At 41.3% G+C, this 16715-nt stretch overlaps 1 protein-coding gene across 1 annotated transcript in view; it reads left to right on the top strand.

Annotated features, from left to right (window-relative positions):
* The window catches only part of myo15b (myosin XVB), a 55406-nt gene that overhangs the window by 18317 nt on the left and 20374 nt on the right, over positions 1-16715 (top strand). Inside the window, 16 exon segments of the mRNA XM_022766011.1 lie at positions 1064-1132; positions 1224-1319; positions 2170-2301; positions 2688-2813; positions 2893-2970; positions 4310-4458; positions 4889-4934; positions 5039-5163; positions 6284-6398; positions 6531-6706; positions 7981-8074; positions 12253-12315; positions 12435-12492; positions 12610-12734; positions 14565-14660; positions 14743-14982. Coding sequence (XP_022621732.1) covers positions 1064-1132; positions 1224-1319; positions 2170-2301; positions 2688-2813; positions 2893-2970; positions 4310-4458; positions 4889-4934; positions 5039-5163; positions 6284-6398; positions 6531-6706; positions 7981-8074; positions 12253-12315; positions 12435-12492; positions 12610-12734; positions 14565-14660; positions 14743-14982 — 1788 coding nt within the window.

Here is a 16715-nt window from a genome sequence, read left to right as displayed (position 1 = left end):
TCTGTACCTCTCTTCAACACCTAATCATATTTGTCAGTTGTCAGTCAAATGAGTTACACTGTCTTTGTTTAAATCAGACAGGTCGTAGACATGCAGTGATAGCGACTCTTCTGGATAGAGTTAAATGTTAAAGGTCTTCACTTTCATTAACACATATAAACTAAACTTTTCCAACAAACAGGAAATATGTTGCCATGGATACAGTGAGTTAAACTGTGGGTTTCAACTTGAGCCCATGTTTGTTTACATTTTGGAAAATGAAGTGTAGTGACGGATCCATTTTAATTTCCTGTTTGTTGTTAACCATTGATGTACTGACAACTATCACGGATCACTGACTGAGGAGCTTCCTCTTTCTCTGGTTTCTACTCAGATTTATTTACAGTGGTGTTTTCATGTCTGTGTTCAGGGCTGACTGAATCATGACTCAGATTTTTGTCTGATGTCAGTTTCACATGTATTTGGATGTTGATATTTGATGACTTGTTAGTTGATTTTATTCATCTGATTTGGTTTGGAGATCACTTGTGTTTTGATTATATGTGAATGAATGTAACCAGTGATATAAGACGTGTGGAGCTCTCAGCCCCTTTTATCCTGTCAAAGTAGCTCTCAGAGTATAAAAGGTCGGAGACCCCTGATGGGGGTTCTGGCTCTGCCCTGTTGTCTCCTTCCAGCTGGATGTACCTTGACTACTTCCACAAGGACGAATTCAGGAGTAACTCATGTGGTTTATATGTTTATGTGTTTGATATTATTGAATATCAACCCAAGCCTACTTGCTGGTAAATCAAACATCCAGTTTGTATCTTTCTGTTTCTTGAAGTTTTCCTGATGACATCATCAGGGTTATTTTCTCAGACTTTGTCCAGAGTTCAGAGCCACTGAAGACACCATACAACTGTTCAATTGACCTTGATGTGTAAAATCGTTTGAGTTGCTTGGACTGTGAAACACATAGTTTTAACTTGCACTTAAAGGTACATGTGCCTCCTCTCTCTCTCGTAGAGATGCCATAGCCAAAGCCTTGTACTCAGTGTTGTTTGACTGGTTGTTGGAGCAGATCAACGACTGGCTGAGTCCCACAGAGATGGACAGCACAGTGGGGATAGTGGACATCTACGGGTTTGAGGTTGGTATCCTGGACTGAGATCTGCTCTTCTGGATTATCTGGTGGCGTTGGTTGGACGTGACGTCACAGGTCCCTCTGTGTCCCTCTGCAGGACCTGGGAGTGAACAGCTTTGAGCAGCTGTGTATCAACTTTGCCAATGAGCAGCTGCAGCACTATGTCAACAAGGCGGTGATATGTCAGGAGGAGGTCAGTGGGCTGTAGGTTAGATCCACGATCTACATGATCGTGGATCAACCCCTTAATGACTTAATCAACAGTTGATGAGTCATTTACTAATGGCCTATAGAGCTGTTGAGTTGCCAGTTTATTAACATTTACAACAGCAGAGTAGATGGATCAGTGCAATAACCATTAGAACGTGAGAAACTCATTCCCTCTAAAAGTGTATATAACAAGCAATGACTTTATTTAAGACTTACCTTTATTAACGACCTGACTCTCAATGACTCGCCAGCAAAAGCAATTATTCACAAACTGGCAACCCAAACATTGTCCTTCCCTATTAAGAACTTATAACTGATCTAAAAGGCATTAATAAACAGTTTATTAACAACTACTGAGGCTGCTAGGTAAAACCTATGAGCCCTTCATTGAGGGTGACTTTTTATAAAGTGGTACCACGTTCATAGTTTTGTATTTCTCACACATAATCACAATCACAGTGAAAAAGAAGTTCCAAGACACATGTCAAGCAAAATAATAAAAAATAAATCCTGACTAAGTATTAAAACCAAGTCTTACAAACCACAGCTTAACATATTGTCATACTCCAGCTCCATAGCCCTCAGCCTACACCAGAGTATGTAGTATAGACTTTACACTTTAGTGAAGTCAGGATGAGCATGCCTTTAGTATCAGTTACAGTTTATGCTAATATGTTAGCATGGAGTATTGAAGCCAGTGGTGTCAGTGCTCTCATCAACTAATGGGAAATCTGGACAATGAAACCAAGGAGCAGTGGGTGTGTGTGTGTGTGTGTGTGTGTGTGTGTGTGTGTGTGTGTGTGTGTGTGTGTGTGTGTGTGTTTTTCCTACAGGAGGAGTACAGTGCAGAACAGATCCAGTGGCACTCGATGCCGCACAAGAACTTCCACTCCTGCCTGGAGCTGATCTCTTCCAGGCCACACGGCATCCTCCGCATACTGGACGACCTGGGATGCCTCCCCCAGGTACACACACAAACACACAAACACTCTATGTGGGGGACCCGTTGTTTACATAATGCATTCCCTAGCCCCGCCTAACCCCAACCCTAACCTTATCCTATTTCTACCCCTAACTCTAAAATCAAGTCTTTGCCAAACAGCCATTTAAACTTGTAGGGTCCACAATTGTAGTGGGCTCCTGGTTTTCAGAGCCCCTTTTCAGACTAGATACATTAGAAAGGCTTTGACAGCCACCTTGATAAGCACGGAAACGCCCCCTTTGCTCATATTGCAGCGTGTCAGGATCATTAGTTTTGGAAAAAAAATGTGGTAAAAATGAAAATGTGCAGCCTTAGACTGAAGACAAGGAGCTGCAAGCAGAGCCTTCACATAACTCTGTGTTTTTTCAGGCCACCGACCACACCTTCCTCCAGAAGTGCCACTATCACCATGGGAACAGCCCCCACTATGCCAAGCCCAAGAACCCACTCCCAGTCTTCACTATTTATCACTATGCTGGAGCTGTCACCTATCAGGTATGACCACAGCTGATCCATCAAACAGCAGCTGATGCAGGGAGGAGGTTTATATTCAAAGAAATCTCTGTGTTTTCAGGTCCATAACTTCCTGAATAAGAACCACGACCAGTTCAGGACAGAAGTGGTGGAGCTTTTCGCCAGGAGTCGCTTAAAGGTGAAACAGCTGGAAACACACACAGGCTGCTTGTGTGGACCTGTTCTAACGAGAGATTTTAATCACATTTTACAGTGTTTTACAGGCCAACCAACAAATTAATAGAACAAGGCTGTAAAGAGATAAACAGCCAGCAATGGGAGACTAACACTAAAAATAAAAATAAAGAGACAGATCAATAATAAAAGTGACATAAAATAAATAAAACCAAAACACAGTAGTTGAAGAACGTCCAAGACGTCATGTCGTGATTCAAAAATAGTTGAAAAACAAAAGTTGTGCTGACGTGCAGGACGCTTCATGACCATCATAACAACTTGCAGCATTCCTGTGTTTGCATGTATTTTCTGTATAAATACGGAAAACAGTTTTACAGTGTGTGTCTGTGCGCCGTACATATGATGCCAAATTTGCCGTTACAGTCACCAAAGTACCAAAGAAAAATGTATATACTGTCATAATAGTGATTACTGCATCTTATCATCATGACTTAGCATCTCATAAGTTTCAGAAGTCGAGTATTTTGTCCTCTGATGAAGTGATTCTTCTTCTGTGGTGTAAGACCTGTACAGTGCTATCACAAGTGGCTCTTCTACTCTAATTAGGAGACACTAAATCATAATAATGGGAAAGTCATAATTACAATGTAATGTTTCAGATATTTGCTTTTTTATAAGATCTCTTCCTTCAATTATGAAATGACTTACTACTACTATTTTTTTTATCATGCCTCCGCTGCCATCCCATTCTCATGAACATATCTCAGTAACACCTTGAATGAACTTCTTCAAATTTAGCACAAAGATTCATTTGGACTCAATGGTGAAATTATTTGAATTTGGTGGTCAAAGGTCAAAGGTTAAGGTCACTGTGACCTTCATACACCAATTACAACACAATTTAATTCAAATGTCTATAAGGATAAAATGAAATGATAACATTTTATGTCCAAATAGTCAAAGGTCAACTTCACTGTGATAACATACTCTGCAAAAAACACTTCTGGCCATTATTCAACACTGTAATTAACTGTAAATAACAGGAAGGAGAGATTGTGACCATATTTCCAGCAGCTTGGCTGGTTGGTGGAGGCATTCCGCCGTGAGGCAGTAATTCTAGTTTTTTGAAACTGTTTGCCTTCTACAATAAAAAAGAGCAACAAGCAAAAGAAAATCAAGTATAAAAGTGATAATGATTTATTACTGGTATCATTACAAGCATTCAGTATTTCCACTGAATACATTATACATCAACATGGCATATGGACATCAGTTGCTTCAAAAAAAAATATCTGTAGGCTTTCAAAAACAGGTTTCCTTCATGTTTCCCTGTTGCGCAGATGGTGTCCGAGTTGTTCCGGAAGCTTCAGGACGGTTACATTCAGCAGAGGGAGCTGGGCTGGAGAGGGAAGGGCCTCCGCCAGCAGCCCTCCACCGCTGCCTCACACTTCCTCCAGTCCCTGACTGAACTCACCACCCGCCTGGAGAGGTACCGACACGCCGACCGCACTTCCGTCCACACGGAGCTGTCATTAAACAGATGTTTGGCTCAGACTGAGTGTCATGTGAAGGGATACAGTTTCGCAGCATGCGTTTAAAATGATCACGGGTTTAATAAATGTAATGGAAGAAAAGATACTGGGAGCATGACAGTTGGTGTTCATAATGTTTTCATCGGGTGTGAATCATCACTGAGACCAACTCTACAAGAGACTTCACAAGACGAGACACGTCATGTATGAGTGAGCGGCACAGATGAGGATGTTTCATAGATAAGTGTGTACCTGTTGGTTAATACTCGTACCAGATGCTCCTAAGATAATTCAGTTGAATTCACATGCTGCTCCTTTCTTGAGTTTCAGGCAGGTCTAAAGTTAAACCTATTTCCTGATTAGTAACGTGTCTGTGTTTTTTTCCAGATGCAAAACCACGTTCATCCACTGTCTGAAGCCAAACTATGTCAAGGTAACGTTGGTCAGTTTCATTTGAATGTCATCTAGTATCATAACACTAGATACATATTCTAGATTTTCATTTCCACACACTGTGTCTCTTGTGTCTTCTGGCAGCTTCCTGGGATCTTTGATGTGGACTATGTGTCAGCCCAGCTGAGGCATGCTGGGACCCTGGAGACCATCCACATCAGGAAAGAGGGTTTCCCCATACGGATTCAATACTCCTACTTCATCGAGAGGTGTTGCACATATACAAAGCATTCCTGCCTGCACCATCATTGTAGTACTTAAATGTTAAAGGACCATATAGTATAAAGGTAGATGTCCATGTGTTGTTTGATTATAGATCAGGTCTAGGTTCTATATTAATACTGTGAAAGTATCAAAGCCTCAGTCCACAGAGAAATGCACACAGCCTGTATTCAGAAACTGAGCCTTAAAACCAGCCGTCAGGACTTCTGCAACTTTGTGATGTCACAACAAAGCATTCACCGCCCTGGAATGAGACCAAGGTTGCGAGAAACCTGGATGTCATTGATGAGCAGCTATCCCGGCCTTACCTGACTCAGTACACCACCCAGCTCTTGGTTATCTCTCGCCTCGACTACTGCAATGCTCTTCTGGTGGACCTTCCTTCACACACAGTGAAACTCTTACAGATGGTCCAGAATGCAGCAGCCCGTCTGGTCTTAGATCAGCCTAAAAGGTCACATGTCACTCTGCTGCACCAGAATCAAATACAAGTCACTAATGCTGCCTTCTGGATCTGCACCATCTACTTGATCCAATCATACAACCTCATGCTCCTTCTCGGCCACCGTGTTCCTCCAAGGAATGTGGTCTGGGACAGCTGTAACTGCACACAAGCCAGTCTCAGTCCAGACCGTTGTGTTCTGTGGTTCCCTGATGGTGGAACAAGCTGGTGAACGCTCTCAGAGCAGGGGCGTCCCTCACTATCCTCAAGAATCTCTTGAAGACCTCTAGAGCACCTCCTCTCCTAACATCTCTAACACCCTAACTAGCACTTACAGTGCACATACAGTGCACTCCTTCACTTTATCTCCTTCACTTTTTGAATAGATGTAGTACTTAGTGCTTACACCAAGGTCTCCTACTGCACTGAAGCTTTAGTGATGTCCCTCACTTGTAAGTTGCTTTGGATGAAATGAGTAAATGTAAATGTATTAGGATAAATATGTGCAAGGAAACAGCAAAGTGTGTTCCACAGCTGACCTCCACAACAGAAGGAATGACTTTTGTGATGTTCAGGAGTTGTGTCGTGATGCACGCACCATCAAATCATCAGATTTTGGATTTAGGAGCTTACAGGATGAATTTACCATGTGTCCTGGTTCACAGGTATGGGGTTCTGCTGACCCAGAGGTTGAGTGAGGTGTCGGACAGAGAGCAGACGGTGGCTCTGCTGGAGATGGTCGGTGCAGAGGAGGGACACTACCAGTTGGGCCTCACCAAGGTGCCTGACCCATTCATGACACTGAAGGGAAGTTTTTACTGAGCAAGTCAAGATGTTCAGACACGTGTATGTGTGTGTGTGTGTGTGTGTGTGTGTGTGTGGGGTGTTGTGTGTGTGTGTGTGTATGGTTAGGTGTTCCTCAAGGAGCTTCTGTACCAGCAGCTGGAGGAGAAGTGGAGCAGCACTCAGACCTGGGCTGCCATCACCATCCAGAGGAACATCAGGGGTTTCCTGTGCAGGAGGAACTTCAGGTTTTTCAAACAGAAAGCCATCGTCATCCAGAGCCACATCCGAGGACACCAGGCCAGGTACAGAGAGCGGGGAGACCACGATCAAACACTTCTATCAGTAAACTAAAAGCACACCAGCGGTGAAATGCGCTGAAGCGTCCGAAGTAAAATAAGAGTTCAGTAAAAACCTTCAAATCATGGATGTTTTCAGTTTTAGTTGAAGAAGGAAATGGAGAAAAGGGGGGAAGAAAGACAATGAAAAGTGGATGACAGAATGAGAGAAGAAATGAAACAAGGAAAGAAAGACGGGGAAGGAATCAAGGATAGAAGAAAAAGAGAGGGAATGTATGAAGAAAAGAAGGAAGTAGACAAGGAAAAAAGAAAGAGGGAAGGTTGGAATATAAAGACAGAGCAATGAAAGTAAGGACAAGAAAAACAACAGGAGAAATGCGTAACTTAAAAAGCAACTTAAATTTAAAAACTAGATCTTGAAATGAAAATAAAATCAAACGTTCAAAGATTCTAAAGAAGCTGCTGCTTCCGTCTGTTTATTTTTCCGGGCCGTTCCCCATCCAGCCACCAGATGCCCTCAGACTTCCCCACCAGTCCCAGTCACCTGACATCCACACCCACCTGCTCACCTGTTCATCGTTCCCTAATCCCCCCCCCCCCCAAGTACTTAGACCAGCCATTTCCACCAGCTCCCTGCCACATTCATGCCTTCGCTTTCCAGCTTCACCTGCTACCTGATCCTGGCACCCACTGCTGCCTGTTACCTGTCTCTGCCTGTACCTGTTACCTGACGCTGTTCCTGTGTTTTATGAGCTTTTGGCCTGTTTAACAACCTGCCAATCAGTCTTGCCCATGTGGACTGTCTGTCTTTTAACCTGTTCACCCTGTGATCATTAAAGTCTCTTTCTCCATCTGCCTGCCTGAGAGTCTGCATTTCATTTTTCCATCTTGTACTTGCTGGAACCATGACACCAAAGTAAAAAAAGGCATTAAAAAAGTTATAAAAGTCAATATAAGAAAAACAAAAATGTAATTTAAATAGAATAAAATAAAGAAAAATCTAAGCTAAACTGAATAAAACCAAATCAACAAGAGAATAAGAAACAACGGGTCAGTGTAAGATTTAGATGCAGATCTCATTTAAGAAAACGGTGGAGATGCAGCAGTGAAAGTGTCTCTGATGAAGGTGTGAATTAGAGAAAGAAAACTGAAAAGTGAAGCAGAAATTTGAGCAGAGACAGAGTTACATTTCACCTGGAGCCTGAAATGAGGTCAGACAATGATGCACTAACACTGAACATCTGTACGTCTGTGTGCTGCTGCCCCCTCTCTCCTTCCAGGAAGTACTACAAGCGTCTGAAGCAGTCCTTCACCCAGTTCTGGGCGGTGATGCTCGTCACTAGAGACACCATCAAGAGACGCCATTGGAGGAAGGTAGATATTCGAGAGAGAGAGAGAGAAAGAGGGAGGGAGGGAGAGAGAGAGGGAGAGAGAGAGTCCTGGACTGAGTTTCTTGGCAACCTCATGTTTATTGTGCTGTAAATCTCATATGCAATACCAGCAGCTTAACACAACCACGTATGATTTGTAACAGGAAAAGAATGTCCGAGCCCTCTCAGTGATAACACCCTGACCTCCATGTTTGGGATCAAAGTAATTCTCCTCTCTTCTTTTTCATATCCGTTAAAATGACTGACCGTCGTGCTGCCTCAGCTGATGGCAGCACATGTTGTGTGTCCTGTACACACGGTTAGCTTAGTAAATATACTGTATACAGAAACATATAAACATACTAACAAGAACAAGAAAACAACAAGGAGCAAAAACACAGTTATGAACATGTTTTGTTTGCTTTTATTTATTTTAAGTGTCCTTTGTACAGCACGTTGGTCAGCTCAAGCTGTGTTTAAATGTGCTCTAGAAATAAAGTTGACTTGACTTGGCTTAACTGCACACATGGTTAGCTACGGAAGAGGATTAGGGCCACATGTGAATTTTTATTTTTTTTTTTAGAATTCTGAAGAATTCAGAATTAGAATAAAATCATATAAAATCATATTAAAGTCAGAATTCTGAGTTTAAAGTCTGATTAAAGTCACATGTGGCCCTAATGTGGACAGAAATTTAAAAAAATTAGATTAAAGTCAGAATTCTAAAAAAATTAATGTTTTCACGTGGCGCTAATCCTCTGCTGTAGTTAACAGTCAGACTAATGACATATTTTATTTATTGCACAGAACTGCATTAGGTAAAGGGTAATCTCAGCTAAAATAATAATAACAAAAAAACATTTTCTCAAGCACCTTTCTACCCATTTAGTTGTGGTTTTATTTATTCATGTTATGACATAATCTACAAAATCTCATCCCTTTCCTTTAACTACCTTCTTATCTTTGTCACTTGGGCAGTCACACACACACACACACACACACACACACACCCTGCTTACACCTCAGTCACTTGGACTTCAACCCCTCTCAGTGAAATTTGAAGCAGCGCTGCATCTCTCATTCCACCCTCTGAAGCCTGTCTCTCAGACTTCCAGCTCCTCAGCTGTAACAGGTAGGCTGCTTCTCTTTCCTTTTACCTTCTGCTTCAGATCTAATACAAAGAAAAAATTTCCTCAGCCTTTTAGTTGATTTGACTAGAGACGTAGTTTACACCATGAAAATAATACAAACACAGGGTCATGACAGAGGAAACTACCTAGAGACACTTCTTTCAGCTTGTGTTTCATCTTATTTTATTCTCTTGACTAAACTAAACTCACTTCTTTTCTTTGTCAGTTACTTTGCTTAAGTTGTGTCTTTGTCAGTCTATTTGGTGTTACTGTTTTATGAGGTTTGGACTCTGAACAGTGGAGCTACCAGGCGTCGACTCACAGGCTGCCTGTGTCAGCTGTTCAAGCCTGGCTACGGTCATCGGGAGCTTTACCTCAGAATCTTGAGTGTTTACTAAAAAGCAAAGGTTTATATTAGAGTTTGACAAACAGATTTGGGCTGAAGGTCAGTGTCATCACTTCTGATACAATATAATTACATATATTTTATGGAACTGATTCATTCTCACTTCTTGTCTGTACCTGAATTATTATTTTGATTTGATTCCACTTGTGTTCAGAGTTTCTATTTTCCTAATCATTTCCTAGATGTGTATCTATAATTTCTATGGAAGGTTTCTGTAGAAAAGATTATGAAGACAAGGTAAAGTTAATGATATTACCAGTTAATAAATTCCAATTAAATGAGCAAGTAAATATGCAAATGCCAAATGTGTTTTTCTGTGTGTTGTTGTTGTATATGACAATTCAAATATGAGAATCACTTAAAATGACTCAGGTTTTAATGAATGTGTCAAGTTTTTCCACCAGCTTCACACATCAAGTCCAGGTTACCTGTCCTGACTAGAGTGTATATACGCGGCCTGTTTAAACAGTTATCTTCTGTGTCTTTGGTGGAGCTTTAAAAGTTGTAGAAAATGACCCTGATTATGTCATAGTGATGTCATCAGGGTTATCTCATCTTTGGTTTTTTTTCTATCAGAGAGCCTTCATTTACAAATTTGGCATGTGGAATTTGAAAGATTTCTCTAGGTAGTGAGGATGTAATATAAGATTATGTAACATAGAGATGCATTGTGGGAAATGAAGTCCATGGGTTTGGGAGCTTAGGGACTAAAAGTCTGAATATCCGAGAATGCCGGACAAAAAGTCAGGGGATGGTTGAGGTTGATAGGATTCATCTTCTGGGGACTATGAATGACTGTACAAAAATGACACAGCAATCTATCCTGTAGTCGCTGAGATATTTGGCTATGACTAGTGCACCAGTGGTTTGCACTGGTACATCACAGCAAGTGAGTTCTGGGTTCAAATCAACTGGCCGGTGTGGAGTTTGCATGTTCTCCCTAAGTGGGTTTCCTCGGTTCTCCCCCACAGTCTGAAAACGTTCAGTCTAGGTTGAAATGGAAATTTCATGATGCTTTTGTTTGTTTTTCTGTATTAGAACCTGGTTCGATCTGGACCTAAACTCTTAACCTGCTGGTGGCATTAGATAAAAGACTATTTCCACCACGATGCACCACAGGAAGTCATTCCTGCCTGTGGCCATCAAACTTTACAACTCATCCATCAGAGTGTGTCCCTCAGAGCCAATAAACTGACCTTTGGACTTATCTGACCTCGGTCAGCAGACGTCACATCATATTTTATTTATTTATTTACACTCCTCAAATGATACTAACTATGCAGTTCTGACACTTTCAGACAAGTGCAATTTTAAACTTACGTCCTTACATATTTACATTTTTTTTATTTATATATTATGGTAGAAGGACATATTTTTATATTGTTTTTTATTTTTATGTTGATATTTTATCTTAATTTTTTTATCTTTATCTTTATAATCTACTTCCTATTCTCTATTTTTTTTGCTGAGGGAGCAACTGTAACTTACCCAAATTTCCCCCTGGTGCTCAATAAAGTAATCTGATTCTGATTCTGATTCTGATTCTGATTCTGATTCTGAGAACGTCAGGGGATCACCTGCATCAGTAGCATACATTACCAGGGAGTTATGGACAAAATTGTACAAATTTTGTCCTAATTCATCTCGTAGACCTAAAGCTTTTTCTCTAATCATGACGATACACCCTCTGGGGATCATGAATATACCAAATTCCATGACAACCCATACAATAGTTGTTGAGATATTTATTAAATTAAATTGGTGGACTGACCAACACTACCACTCCTGGACTCATGCTGCTGCCATGGTTAAAGTTAGTTTACTTCATCTTCTCTGAATATTTCCTCAAGAAATATCTTAGTAAATAAAGACACATTAGTTGTAAAGTAAAATGTAATATAGTGGAGTTGTTGTGATCCAGCAGTCAGAGGGTGTGTGTCCATCTGTTATGATTTGTAACACACTTGTTTGATTTGGGAAGGTCCATCATCGTAAATCCTGTCATGTGGACACAGAGCAGGGTTGGGCTGCCTGTGTGTTTGTTATTGAGTTATTTTATAACTTTGTCATTATTGAAGTGAAACCACCAACAAAAGCTGAGTGTTTGCTGCATGAATACATGTGCACGCCCCCGTTTAATCTGTAATGCATGGCATTTATCTGATATCTGTATCCAGTAGGAACTGAGCATGGAGTAGAAATATAAACATATAAACCAGGAGGGATGGAGACACATGGGGTGGCTCTGATCATAACTGTAATCATATCTGAGAGCTGTGATGAGGTGACTCCTCTCTGTGAGCTGTAAATCTCCTGATAAAAAGCAAACTTTCTGGACTTTTGGAACTGTGTGGGCTGGTATATGAGGCGGGGCAACGATGACTGTGGGTGTTGCAGGAGTATATAACAGGATGTGTATCTAAGAATAGGTCTGACTGAACACAGGCCTCAGGGAGAGAGGGATGAGGGCCTGTTGAAAGTTCTTGACGTACCTTGGATAACAAGGAGGATAACTCACAGTTACACAGTGGATCTGCAACCAGCTTGAGCTGCGGGATGTGAAATCACAGACTTCTAGATAAGATGAGATCATGCTCAACACATGATGACAAGCAGAGTGATTGACTGGCCTTATTTCAATTTCAGGACTTTCACGAGAGGATCAAAGTAAAAACTGTGACAAAGACCAAGTCTGTCTCTCCAGGAATGGTAAGACAACAAACTCATTGATTAAATACTGTATCAAAGAGATTCTGCTGGAACATTTCATCTAGTTTCTCCTGGGATAACTGCACTCTAATATTTGCTTTGTGTTGCTCTCCTGTCAGGATGTGGGGATGCTGGAGATCCCTGCTGAGCTGTCAGCCAGACTCCGCAGTGCAGCAGGTCTGCTCCATAAACAGAGCGAATTATTTGATAAGACTGCAGTTTGCACATACAGTATACTCTGCTGCCACAGTGTTTTCATGCCTTTTCACTGTAGATCCACTCTCTCTCCACCAGGGCGGCAGCATCCGTCAGGGGTCACAGAGGCCGCACCTCCACAGGTGAAGGCAGAGCACAAGCTCACCCTGCCTCCGGATATAGACAGATACCCGTTCTCTCGTTATGCCAAGTCTGTATTACATGTGAGTAAGGCTGTGAGCACACACACATGCACATGTTCACAATCCAGTCCTGGTTTCAGATTGTGCCCAACACAATAATCCAGTGTCGTATTCAGATATTTGTCCTACAGAAATGCAGTTTACACACTAAAAATGCTGGGTTATCTTTAATAACCTGCCAGGCTGCTGGGTTATGGGTTGGGTAGCTTTGACCTAACATTAGGTTGAATATAGTGACCCAGCACAATGGTATGAAGATGCCCACCGGAAATCAAGGCTCATCATTCTTTGCAGTCCACCATTTTTATGCAGTTTAGGCTAAAAAATGAAAGACACTGAGAAACATGAATTTGAAATTAATTTTATACATTTTCATCCAATTTTATACATTTAACGGTGTTGGAACTTATACATGACTAACTTGATATTTTTTGGTTGTAGCAATAAAAGAATGGCAGAGACATTATGTGCTTGTTTAATTGTTTCATCATTTTATAACAATTTTGATTTAATATTAACAGCAGGAGTCATTTAAATCCAAGCAATAGTGATAACTCAGTTTTGGGTTGTGTTTTTTTCAACCCACTTTTTGGTAGCTTTAATTCAACAACATAATCATGTTTTACCCATTTTTGGGTAGAGAACATAACCCAACATGCTGGGTCAAACTATAACCCAACCCTGCTGGGTCGGTCCCTTTTTCCAGCACTGGGTTACCAATACAGCCTAAATATTGTTACTTTTAACCCAGCAGTTTGAAGAGTGTATAGGTTGGTCCACTGTTGTGCTTCCTGTTGTGTAAGCTGAACCAGAGCTTATTATTTGCTGACAAAACAGACGCCAAAGTCACGTAGGTCTCTCTGCGAGATCAGTGGCTCTGGCGTCTTATTCAAGTGACTTCGTAAATATTTTGTTGAATAAAAGGAGGCAAGTAGCATTTCAAAAATAAGAACGTGATAGATGTCTGTGTTAGTAATGGTGACAAAATTTCCTCAAAATAATTATGTAGCTGCTCTTAAATTTACTTTATGTCTGGGCCACAACAGTGGGGCCAGTGCCACTGACTGAGTGATCTACTTCCACTATTGTTCAGGCAAATGCCATGTGACTGAGCTGGAGTTTCCCCATTGGCCGTTGCTCTTTCAAAATGAATTGGCACAAACAGTTTCTATTAGGGGGCATTTAACAGAGACTGTAAATAAAGATGGACGCAGCCTCTGCGACGTCACCCACAGGTTTCTGAAGAGCAGTTTTGAAGCTCAGAGAGATCTGCTCCACTGTTGCCATCTTGGCAGTGTCTGACTCCACCCCTAACTCCCAGCTAATCCAAAAATGGTCACAGATGGGGTGTGGTGGAGCCAAGACTTCGGTGTATGCTGGTTTGTGGCAAGCATACATTCATCCACCTGTCACTCAAAGCAACACGTCCTCAATTCTCCATATAATAATTAAACCTTAATAACATGTAAACCAGTGAGTTATACAAACAGGTGTCATGAAGGAGGAAATTAGCTCTAGAGACCAACACTGTTTTTTGTACCAGGCTGTAAACATGTTTATTTCTGCGTTGATAAGTAAAGAGACTTGTTTTAGGATGGTAGTCTGCACACAGCCAGAAATGCCTGTGGAAGTTTTCATAGTTAAGTTTTTGATATAAGAATCTTCGTTTTAATGTATGAATCTACAGTGTGTTTAATGGAAAGCACTGTTAACTTTTTGTATCTAAAAGATTAAAATGACTTGATTATTCTTTACAATACTTCTCATACAAAGACGTCCAACACACACACACCTGAGTGGATCAAAGAATATGGATTTTATTACCTGTCTATCTTCATGTTGTGTCCTCAGGATACATGGTGCCAGCCTCAGGGATACCCTCTCCAGAGACCCCTCACCTCTCTGGAGCCTGAAGATGCCAGAACTGCCCTGGACCTTTACAAACTGGTACATGGGAACTGATTAGATTACCTTAAATTAGTTCTTCTCATTCAGCTCATTTATGGTTTTCGATCCTTTTTTTCCTCAGATCATGAGGTTTACAGGTGAGTCAGACCTCAGCAGCTGGAAGGAGCAGATGTTGGGTAACTACATAGTTGAGAAAGGCCAGAGCCGGCCCCCTCTGAGGGACGAGATCCTGGCCCAGCTGGTTTACCACATGTGGGGTCTGCAGGAGGAGCAGGACAGCCTGAGGGGCTGGCTGCTGCTGACCTGTTGCCTCAGTGCCTTCACCCCCTCACCAACACTGGACAAACCGCTGCTCAAGTAGGTGCTCTGCTTGGTGGAGGATATACTGTAAACCCGTATAGACTAACTTCATTAACCTTTCGTTTAGTATGTAATCCTTTAAATTTGTTTCTAGATAAATGAGAAAATCCTGGTGAAAACTGGTGCTTATTTTGGTGTTCATAACTACGCTGTCTTTTTCATACTAACCACAGAAGGGCACCAAAGACACATTTTCAAATTTTAGACATAGTAGCTTTAATTTATTTTGGTGGTCTTTTATTGCAGTTGTTTTATAGTGATGGACATTATTGAAAGTTCCATATATCACTACCGCTGCTACTAACAGGAATAATAACTTCATTCAGACACCTGCCACACAAACACTGACCAAATGCATAATTGGTTTTAAATTAAACCTGTGTGCTGCTGTAAATAAGTAAATAAAATTAAATATTAAAAATACTAGAGCAGAGCATGAAGAAGAAATGAATCAACATGGCCACTCGCTCACTCACTATGAATTCTCCAGACAATATCTGCTCTATTCACACATGGGCTCAATGGGACATTACACAGACTTTAGACTGGTGAACTGACATTGGCATTGACACATACAATTCCTTACTTACTTGGATTGAAACAAATCCACAGATTTTTGGCTGGACTGCAACAGCAGGCCCAGCCCTATAATCATGAATGTCACTGACTGACTGACTGATGATATTTCCACCACTGGTCAGCTGAGTGCCAAGCCGCAGTTTACTGAGCTGCTCTGGTTTCCCAGCTGCTCAGGAACTGCGGGGAAGAGGAAGAGCACTTCCAATACACTGAGCCTCACCTCCATTACAGCATATAAACTACTTTCATTCCATGTATCATTATTACTCAAGGAGGCAGAGGAATACCTAACGTAAGACACACCAAGCAGAGAGAGCAGGAGAGAGGGAGGGAGAGAGAGAAGTCATTGGTAATGAGGCTTGGTACTAACGACTATGACCAATGCTACATATCAAACAGAGGGAGTTAGGCATGAAGACCTGCCTCTAACAAAAATCTGTTACGTTCTGGAGTTGAAGTTGATAAAGACTAAACTATTGTGGATCCAGATGGAGACTGTGCTCTGTGTCAGAGACTCAATAAGAAAGAGAGTCTGTCTCAGGCCACAGTGGTTCACCTGGTGGAACATGTGTTGTTTGGGTTTAGTCTTTGCCCTGGCTGCCCAGGTTCAAGTCTGGCCTGTGGCCCTTTGCTGTGTGTCATCCTCTCTCTCTCTCTCTCTCTCTCTCTCTCTCTCTCTCTCTCCTGAAAAAAATAACTTAATAAAACAAAGGTAGTCTGTCTCTTGTAACTTTCTCTGTGAGTGATCATGTTACAGTAAATAAATCACAGCTCAGTCTTTGTCTTTCATTTATGTGTTTGGTGATTTTGTCAGATGACATCACAGTTATAAAATCAGGATTTGACCAGAGGAGGTCCAGACATATATTAGGTTTTGCCCTTGTCTTGTTTGGTCGAGACCAAAACAGAGAGTGAATACTTCACTTTGTCAGGTGAACATAAATGTGACAATCAGGAATGTTAATGTTGCTCTGCATCCAATTGATAAACAGAACGCTAACATATGAGCTATCAACTTTATAAGGCCATAATTTAAGTGGCCAAAAACACTGATTAATGCAGCTTGGGCAGTCTTACCCACTACTCTATGTTTCTGAGAATCATTAAATAACAATAGGGTGGATTTGGATGTGTCACAGAAGGCTCATCCATGTG

Source organism: Seriola dumerili, unplaced genomic scaffold (genome assembly GCF_002260705.1).
Source record: "Seriola dumerili isolate Sdu_G_001 unplaced genomic scaffold, Sdu_1.0 BDQW01000807.1, whole genome shotgun sequence".
Classification (NCBI taxonomy): Eukaryota; Metazoa; Chordata; class Actinopteri; order Carangiformes; family Carangidae; genus Seriola; species Seriola dumerili.
The sequence above is the reverse complement of the archived record's forward strand: the minus strand, read 5'-3'. Positions and strand labels throughout refer to the sequence as shown.